General features: G+C 47.1%; 1 protein-coding gene across 1 annotated transcript; it reads right to left on the bottom strand.

The window, feature by feature from the left end:
• Positions 1 to 333: 333 nt before the first annotated feature.
• LOC127080169 (uncharacterized) lies at positions 334 to 5,934 on the bottom strand. Its single transcript, XM_051020501.1, has 2 exons — positions 1,475 to 5,934; positions 334 to 835 (listed from the first exon to the last, which is right to left on the bottom strand). Exons 1-2 carry the CDS (start codon positions 5,932 to 5,934, stop codon positions 334 to 336), a joined length of 4,962 nt encoding a protein of 1,653 aa, XP_050876458.1.
• Positions 5,935 to 9,818: the final 3,884 nt, after the last annotated feature.

The raw sequence follows: 9,818 nt of genomic DNA, 5'->3' as shown, positions 1-9,818 counted from the left end.
GTTTGATACTTGTTTGTATGAATTCGTACTCTGCTCGACTTTGTTAATCTCCTCGGTTTAGGGAACCGACGAAGTGTCGGGCTTTGTGCCCGTGGGTATCGAAGCCCGGGTCCGTTGTTCGAACCCTGGTCCCGAGGCTTGGGTCCTCCCATCGCGAGCTGGGTGCCCTGCCAGTCTTGGTACTTCGACGTTGAGCCTTGGTCAAGATCCCAACCGTCGGGGAGGGTTGTGTTTGTTATGTGACCCCGGATCGTTCCCGGGTCTCGTGGTTCCTCCCTGGGGTTTTGGGGACGAAGAGCGTGGTCGTACCTGCCACGTCTCCCCGTGGTGTATTTAGCTGTAATATTGTCTAAGTTTTTCTGCGTTCCATGGTCGAGCGAGTTGTTCTCCTTGTAGGTTTTCTAGGTAATAGGCCCCGTTGCTCGTTTTGTCGCGGACGCGGTAAGGGCCTTCCCAGTTGGCCGCCAGTTTGCCCTCTCTCGGGTTTTTCTGGTTTCTTCTGAGGACCAGGGTGCCGACCTGGAACTCTCTTTTTATGACTTTCGCGTCATGGCGTAGTGCTATCTTTTGTTTGAGGGTTGTTTCCCGGAGAGCTGCTTCGGAACGTATCTCCTCGACTAGGTCGAGCTCGGCTCTAAGGGTTTCATCGTTCATTTCCTCGTCTAGGGGCTCCTCTGTCCTCCTCGTTGGCGTCCGTATCTCCACCGGGATGACTGCCTCGGTGCCGTAAGTTAGTCGGAACGGGGTTTCCCCGGTGGTAGAATGTGGTGTCGTGCGGTAGGCCCATAGGACGCTATGTAGCTCCTCGACCCATGCCCTCTTTGCCTCGCCGAGTCTGCGTTTGAGGCCACGTAAGATTACCCTGTTGGCCGCCTCTGCCTGCCCGTTCGTCTGCGGATGCTCGACAGACGTGAAATGCTGTGTGGTGCCCAGGCTGGCGATGAAGTCCTGGAATCCTCCGTCCGTGAATTGTGTCCCGTTGTCTGTGACAAGTGCCTGGGGTATACCGAACCGAGCGAGGATGTTGCGTTTGAAGAACCGGAGAATGTTCTGCGCGGTTATTTTAGCCAGTGCCTCCGCCTCGATCCATTTGGTGAAGTAATCCACCCCGACGATGAGGTATTTATTCTGATATGATCCGGTGACGAAGGGTCCGAGGATGTCCATGCCCCACCACGCGAAGGGCCATGGGGAAGACAATGATTTGAGGTCGTTCGGGGGTGCGAGGTGCATGTCGGCATGTCGTTGGCATTTGTCACATCTTTTGACGTGCTCTTTCGAATCGTTTTGCATGGTCGGCCAGTAGTAGCCTGCTCGAAGGGCTTTTCGTGCGAGCGATCGTCCGCCGAGGTGTTGAGCGTTAATTCCCCGGTGTATCTCTCCAAGGATGTCGGGGACTTTCTCTTCCTCGACGCATTTGAGTAGTGGGATGGAGAATCCTCTCCGGTAGAGTTTGCCTTCGAGGAGTACGTACGAGCATGCGCGTCGTTTGACAGTGGTCGCCTCTTTCGGGTCAGCCGGGAGTTCGTCTCGTGTGAGGTAATTGTAGATGGGTGTCATCCAACAGTGGGCATCTCCAATAGCGTTGACCTCGAGTGGAGGCGGTAGTTTGTCGATGCTGGGCCGCGGGAGAATTTCTTGGATTACTGATTTATTCCCACCCTTTTTCCTCGTGCTGGCTAGTTTCGAGAGAACGTCTGCCCGTGTGTTGTGCTCGCGGGGTATGTGTTGAACTTCCCATTTTTCAAATTTATCAAGTTTTTCTTTGACGAGGGACAAGTACCCGAGGAGGTTGTCGTTCTTGGTTTGGTATTCTCCTCGCACTTGTGAGGCCACGAGCTGGGAGTCGGTGGATATTTTTACCTCTTTTGCTCCCAGGTCCTCGGCTAACCTCAGGCCTGCGAGGAAGGCTTCGTATTCCGCTTGGTTGTTTGATGTTGGGAACGCTAGCGCTAACGATACCTCTATCAGGATCCCTTCTTCATTTTCGAGGATGATCCCGGCCCCGCTGCCTGATGTGCTAGAGGCGCCATCGACGAAGATCGTCCATTTGTGGGCGCTTTCTGCTGGAGTCGGGCAGTGGGTCATCTCCGCGACGAAGTCGGCCAGCGCCTGAGCTTTCAAGGCTTTCCTACTTTCGTATTGTATGTCGAATTCGGAGAGTTCTAGTGACCACTTGAGCATCCTCCCGGCCATATCCGGGCGCCCGAGCAGCTGTTTGATTGGCTGGTCGGTCCTCACCTTTATCGTGTGTGCGAGGAAGTAATATCGTAGTCTCCTCGCTGTGTTGATGAGGGCCAGGGCGACCTTTTCGATTTGCTGATATCGGAGCTCGGGACCTTGGAGTGCTTTACTCGTAAAATAGATGGGCTTTTGTCCTTCGTCGGTTTCTCTTATTAGGACGGCGCTGACGGCCTCGGTCGCCACGGATAGGTATAAGTATAGGGTTTCCTTTTCTGATGGCCGTGATAAGACCGGGGGTTGGGACAGAACCTTCTTTAGATGGAGTAGCGCTTGCTCGCATTCATCGGTCCAGTCGAAGGTAGCCTCTTTGCGAAGGAGTCTGAAGAATGGCAATGCGTGCTGGGCGGACTTGGCGATGAAACGGGAGAGTGAGGCGAGCACTCCATTGAGTGACTGGATCGATTTTTTGGTTTTCGGGGTCGGAAACTCCGAGAATGCCCGGCATTTGTCGGGGTTGGCCTCGATCCCTCTTTCGGTGAGATAGAAACCGAGGAACTTGCCTGCCCGGACTCCGAACGTGCATTTCTCGGGGTTGAACCTCATTTTACACCGTCTCGCCTGCTCGAATACCTTCGTAAGGTGTCGAGCATGGGTTATCTCCTCGTGTGATTTGACGATCATGTCGTCCATGTATACTTCGAGCATGTCCCCTATTTCGTCTTTGAAGATTTTGTTCATCATGCGTTGGTATGTAGCGCCAGCGTTCTTGAGCCCGAACGGCATCACGTTGTAATAGTAATTGCCCGTTGGGGTCATGAACGCTGTGTGTTTCTTGTCTGCGGGCGACATAGGGATCTGGTTGTATCCACTATATGCGTCCATGAAGGACAAGAGTTTAAAACCTGCAGAGTTGTCAACGAGCGAGTCTATATTAGGGAGGGGGAAAGCATCTTTCGGGCAAGCCCTATTAAGATCAGTATAATCAACACACATACGCCATTTTCCATTATTTTTCTTAACGAGGACTACATTGGAGAGCCAGGTTGTGTACTGGGCTTCAGAAATAAAATTTGCCTCTAAGAGGTCTTTTACAGCTCGCTCGGCAGCCTCTGCCTTTTCGGGCGATTGCTTGCGTCTACGCTGTGCTATGGGCTTGGCTGCCCGGTCTACAGCTAGCTTATGACACGCGATCTCGGGGTCCAGCCCGGGCATTTCTGCGGCATTCCACGCGAAGAGGTCGGAGTTCTCTTTGAGGCATGCTACTAGCTCTTCTCTTGTTTCCTCGGGTAGTCCCTTACCTATCTTCACCGTCCTTTCCGGATCGTCCCCAAGAGGAATGAGTTCGAACTCCCCGTCGGGGATTGGTCGGACCGGGTGTTCGAGAGAGCGTTCCTTGGGGAACCTCCCCTCTTCGGTCTCGTCCAGCCCGATGCGACAGTCGAGGTCGATGGCGTTGACTCCTCGGGCAAGATCCTCGGTCTTGAGTTTTTTGTTGTTGCAGTTGCTCTTCGTGCTGACTACGGCCTGTCCTTTTACTGCGGCGTCGTAGCATCGTCGGGCTGCTTCGATGTCACCATGGATGGTGACCACACGTCCCAATTTGGTGTAGTATTTCATCTTCAGGTGGACGGTGGATGGGACCGCAGTGAGTTCGGCCAGTGTCGGGCGTCCAAAGATGCAATTGTAGAGAGACGGACAGTCTACGACCAGGAATTGGATTTTGACTTCCCTGGCCGTTTCTTGTTCGCCGAAGGTGACGAGGAGCTCAACATATCCCCACGGTCTGGTTGTTGCTCCGTTGAATCCTTGGAGATCTGATCCGACGTAGGGGGCTAAGTTGGTCTTGTCTAGCTTCAGAGTCTTGAAGAGGTGGACGTACATGATATCCACTGAGCTGCCTTCGTCGACCAGGATGCGTCGTACGTCGAATCGGGCCATCTTTGCTCTTATCAATAGTGGGATGGCCGAGTTCGGGGATCCGCCCGGGAGTTCCTCCAGGAAGAAGGATATTGGGTTGGATTTTCCCCGGTATTTTGTCAATGTCGCTTTCTGCTCGGGGGCAGTCAGTAGGAGTTCGTCGAACTTACGTTTGACGGAGAGGGTCGCGGATTCCCCGTTAGTTCCTCCTCCTGATATCACCAGTGTGGTAGGGAAGTCTTCCCAGGGGCTGAGTGCAGTGATCTTGCCCTCGGGCAATGGTTCGGGGAGGAAGAAATCTTCCGGTCGTGACACGCAGAGGGCCACTTGATAGGGAGAGTTGTCGGGGGGTGTGTTTTCCCGGGGTCTCTTCTTCTCTGGCTCGTCGTGTCTGGGAGCTTCGTTCTTCCTCGTGTACTGCTTCAGGTGCCCTTCCTGGATTAAAATTTCAATCGCATCTTTCAGGTGGACGCAGTCTTCGGTCACGTGCCCGTGACTTCTGTGGAACCGGCAGTACTTTGATTTGTCGGTGTGGGGCTTTGGTGCAGATGGTTTTGGGAACCTGACCCTGCCCTGCTTAAATTCAGAGTTGATACATTCTGCGAGGATACGCTCTCGAGGAGCTGTCAGTAAGGTGTACTCGCTATATCTGCCCGCGGGGCCTCTTCCTTCCCGGAGCTCGCGAGGTCTTTCTTCTCTTCGTTTGTCTCCGTTGCGACGGGAAATGCTCGTGTCCTCGCGTTTTGAGTGCTCGGTCTCCCCAGCGTTACGTCCGCTGCGGGCATTGTGTGCCACCTGCTTTTCCTCGTATCTGATGTAGGCCTGGGCTTTATGCAGGAGCTCGTTTAAGGTGCGGGGAGGTTCGATCCCTACGGCTCTGCTAAGTTCACTGCCGGGTAAGAGACCTCTCTCGAGGAGATACTTCTTCATGTGCTCGGTGGTATCTACCTCGACAGCTTCCTGGTTGAATCGCTCGATGTATGAGCGCAGTGTTTCATTCTTCTTCTGCACTATGGCTTCAAGGGTCGCCTCAGTCTTGGGGTGACGACGGGAAGCTGTAAAGTGCCGGGTGAACATGGACCTCATGACTCTCCATGACGTAATGGACTCAGGGGCCAAGCTTTTGTACCAGGCCATGGCCCCTTTCCTGAGGGTCGTTGAGAACAGTCGGCATTTTAGGTGCCCGGTTATATCATTGCGGTAGTCGAGCATCGCGTTGACGTTGTCGACGTGATCGTCGGGATCTGTAGTCCCGTCGTACACAGCTAGGTTTGGCGGTTTCTCCATGCCTTTGGGGAGCGGGGCTTCCATTATTGCCCGAGATAGGGGGCAATGCAAATCTTCCTCGTCGCTCCTTAAGGGAGACCGTTCGTTGTTGTCGGGGCTGTGCCCGCGCCTTGGTGGTGTTCTCGCTCGACCACCGTCACGATGGGCGCGTGCCCTGCTGGCGTGGGGTTCGGGAGAGCGACGTCCTCGCTTCTTCGTGGGCTCCGAACGTTGTTGTATCCTACTCACCGGCTGGGGCCGGGCCTCTTGTCGTTCGGCTTCGAGGGCCATGATTCGTTCGTGCTGCTGGTGGAGCATAGAACCGGCCTGATTGAGGGCATTCACCATGGCAATCATTACGGCGTCTCCTTCAACGGGAACGGGAATGGGATGAAATGTCTCTGCCCCTAAATTGTGGGCGTGAGAGGCATCTCCGTTGTTTTGGGGCTCTGGAGACGGGGTGGATGGATGACCGTCCCGAACGTCCGCTTCATGGGATGGCGGGCCGTCGTCCATGTTGTAGTTGACGAGGGGACGGCTGTGATCGCTATGTTGTTCTCCGGCCATGTTGGAAGGACAGAAATAAATGAGCTTTTGATCCTCGTTTGATGAAGATGGGGATAGCTAGTTCCCACAGACGGCGCCACTGATCTCACCTGATCAGGAGGGCCTTCCAAGGTCTTGGTGAATGGGCCGGAGAATGAAATGAGAGGGGGGTGTACCTGCAAGATGCTCCAACGCTTAAGTCAGAAAAGGTACAGAATGAGATTATCAGAGTGTGAGTTTGAATACCTGCCCCTTTGCCATGAAAGGGGTATTTATATTGAGCCCCCAGCGCTGGGCCAAGGCTCCTAATGGGCTGGATTAGCTAGGCCCAAGGAGGAGCTGCCGGGGGACGCGTAAGAAGCGTTAAGACCTAGACCAAGGTCTGCCCCCTGGTCCAACTGCCCCTATCCCTAAGGAGACAATATAGGGGAGTTGGGTGACGTGGTGAGTGGGATGCCGTTATGGCTCTGCCCGACACAACTTAGGTGCCCGCGGCGTGGGTTGACGATGAGTGGATGGAGATCATATGAGGAGGACCCGCTCGTTGTCCGACACGTATTTAAGGGGCCGGGGAGACATTCTCCGGGCGGACGGTCGTTCACCTGACGTGTCCTCGCGGTCGCTTGGATACGGTCGTTTGGACGTGGGCTTGGCGAGCATTGGGCCGTGCTGTGCTAAGTGTCGTGGCCCAGTCCAGAACACAAATGGATGCAACGAGATTTTGGAAATACTCTTAATTTTCTAATCGTCGGGTGATATGAATGCGAATGAAAGTTAAGAAGTAATCTTGACTTCTTAAAAAATGAATGCAAATGAATTAATAAATTCTCTTGATTTCTTAATCATCAGATGACAAATGATATGTATGCTAAGAAGTACACTTGACTCCTTAGAAATGAAGGGATTAAGAAACACTCCTAATTTCTTGATCATCAAATGATTGAATGAAATGTATATGAGTTAATAAATACTCTTGATTTATTAATCATGAGAATGTTAAGAAGTACCCTTGACTTCTTAAAAATTAGTGTGGATGATTTAAGAAGTACTCTTGATTCCTTAATCATATAAATGTAAATGATGGCTTAAGAAATACTCTCGATTTCTTAATGATATGCAGGTTAAGAAGTACTTTTAACTTCTTAAAAAATGAGTGTGGATGAATTAAGAAACACTCTTGATTTCTTAATCACGAATGTAAATGTTGGTTTAAGAAATACTCTTGATTTATTAATGATATGCAGGTTAAGAAATACTCTTGACTCCTTAAAGATGAGTGCAAATGAATTAAGAAATACTCTTGATTTCTTAATCATGAGAATGCAAGTGATTTAAGAATACTCTTGATTTCTTAAACATGAATGTAAATGAACTAAGAAATGCTCTTGATTTCTTAGATGCTATGCAAATGAATTAAGAAATACTCTTGATTTCTTAATCATGAGAATGCAAGTGATTTAAGAATACTCTTGATTTCTTAAACATGAATGTAAATGAACTAAGAAATGCTCTTGATTTCTTAGATGCTATGCAAATGAAATAAGAAATACTCTTAATTTTGAAATCATGAATGTAAATAAACTAAGAAATACTCTTGATTTCTTAGACGCTATGCAAATGAATTAAGAAATATTCTTGATTTATTAATCATGAATGTAAATGAAATAAGAAGTGCTCTTGATTTCTTAGATGTTATGTAAATGAATTAAGAAATACTCTTAATTTCTTAATCATGAATATAAATGAAATAAGAAATGTTCTTGATTTCTTAGATGTTATGCAAATGAATTAAGAAATACTCTTGATTTCTTAATCATGAATGTAAATGAACTAAGAAATGCTCTTGATGTCTTAGATGTTATGCAAATGAATTAAGAAGTACTCTTGATTTCTTAATCATGCATGTAAGTGAAATAAGAAATGCTCTTGATTTCTTAGATGCTATGTAAATGACTAGGGATCAGAGAATCATATTCAGTTCCTTTTGACTGACGGTAGATCTCTAGGGATGGATTTGTTACAAAATATCTGCTCAAACATTCTTTGTTGAAGGTATACTCTCTTGGGGAAGAAATGATCATATTCAGTTGTTTTGTCATATTCAACAACTCTTGGTTGAGACTAGTGCTTTCAACTACTCTTGGTGGAAAGAAACACAATGTAAGACTATAACAGTATCCAATTGTTCTTGGCTGAAACTATTATATGATAAATGAATTGTATCCAACTACCCTTGGTTAAAGACAAATTTGTGCAAAATAAAATAGTGTCGAGTTGCTCTTGGATGGAACTAATATATGATGATAAATGCGTTCAATTGCTCTTGGTTGAAGCAAAACTGTGTAAAATATAAATAGTGTCCAACTGCTCTTGGTTGAAACTATTACATTCAACTGCTCTTGGTTGAAGCAAAACTGCAAAATAAAATAATGTTCAGCTGCTCTTGGTTGAAACCATTGCATTCAATGGCTCTTGGTTGAAGCAAAATTGTGTAAAATAAAATAGTATCCATCTGCTCTTGGTGGAAACCATTGCATTCAACTGCTATTGGTTGAAGCAAAACTATGTAAAATAAAATAGTATCTAGCTGCTCTTGGTTGAAATCATTGCATTCAACTGCTCTTGGTTGAAGCAAAACTGCAAAAAACAGTATCCAACTGCTCTTGGCTGAAGCTAATGCATTCAATTGCTCTTGGTTGAAGCAAAACACCGCGTAAAAGATAATAGCATCCAACTACTCCTGGATGGAACTATCATATGATAATAAATGTATTCAACTGCTCTTGGTTGAAGCAAAAGTTGTGAAATAAAATAGTGTCAACTGAATGTGTGAAAAACACAAGAAATGGGGTTTGAATTAAGTTTTACAAAGAATAATCTTCTTAAGGACTCACAAAGAATAATCTTCTTTGTCTTATCAAGGATCTGACTATACCCTAGTCTCCTTAAGGAATCAAACAAACAATTTGAGCAATGTTTTGTGTGTTACAAGTTGCTTATATACAAGCAGATTTTACACAAATGAATTACAAACACTTAAAGAAACACTGTGTACAAAATAATGATAACTTTTCAAAGTTTAGCAACATTTTTTGAATGAATCTTCTTGGCCTTTCTTCAAGTCTCCATGTCCCACTTATATAGCATAAGAAGAAGATCGTTGGAGGGAAAAATGGGAAAAGCTCATAGAGGGGTTGTCCATTGTTGGATGGTGAAATGAGTGATATTGTGTATTGTCCTTCACCCACAAAATCAGAGACAGGTGTGATGTATAATATTGTCCTTGCCCATGAAATCAGGTAGTGGAAATGATATTAGATTTGTACTATGTATTATTTAATCACTTGCCCATTTGATCTTATCTTCAAGTTTATTGGCTTCTGATGAAAGTTGATGAAGCATGAAATGAAGAAACATATAGTTGGATTCAGAAACTTCAGAATCTTCAGAGTCTTCAGAATCTACAGTCAGAACCCTAATAACCTCAATCGTCTGGCTTGAGATCTTCAAAATCTTTAGCTATGTAACACAACTTCAGAAGCTTGTCATTCTTCAAAAGCTTAGTGATCAGAGTCACGTCTAGAAGCATGAACTGAGAGAATGTTGCAGCAGTAACATAACGTCTCCTCAAGAGTGAATCAGCACAGAAGCAGAAAGATCATTGTAGCAACAACTTTGAACATATTTTAGAACTTCTTATAACTACCGCATAAGCGAAATTGGAACTCATTATTCAGAAACTGATGATGTTGCACATCATATACTCAAAATCAGAATTGGTTGTTAAAGCTACACAATAACAAACCATTAGGGTACCAAAATTGTTCTCACACAAATACAACATCGATATCATCAAAAACTCAAGGTATACATGCATAACCAAATCTTGTTCTAACAATCTCCCC

Source organism: Lathyrus oleraceus, chromosome 5 (assembly GCF_024323335.1).
Source record: "Lathyrus oleraceus cultivar Zhongwan6 chromosome 5, CAAS_Psat_ZW6_1.0, whole genome shotgun sequence".
Taxonomy (NCBI): domain Eukaryota; kingdom Viridiplantae; phylum Streptophyta; class Magnoliopsida; order Fabales; family Fabaceae; genus Lathyrus; species Lathyrus oleraceus.
This window is presented reverse-complemented; position numbering and strand designations above follow the sequence as displayed.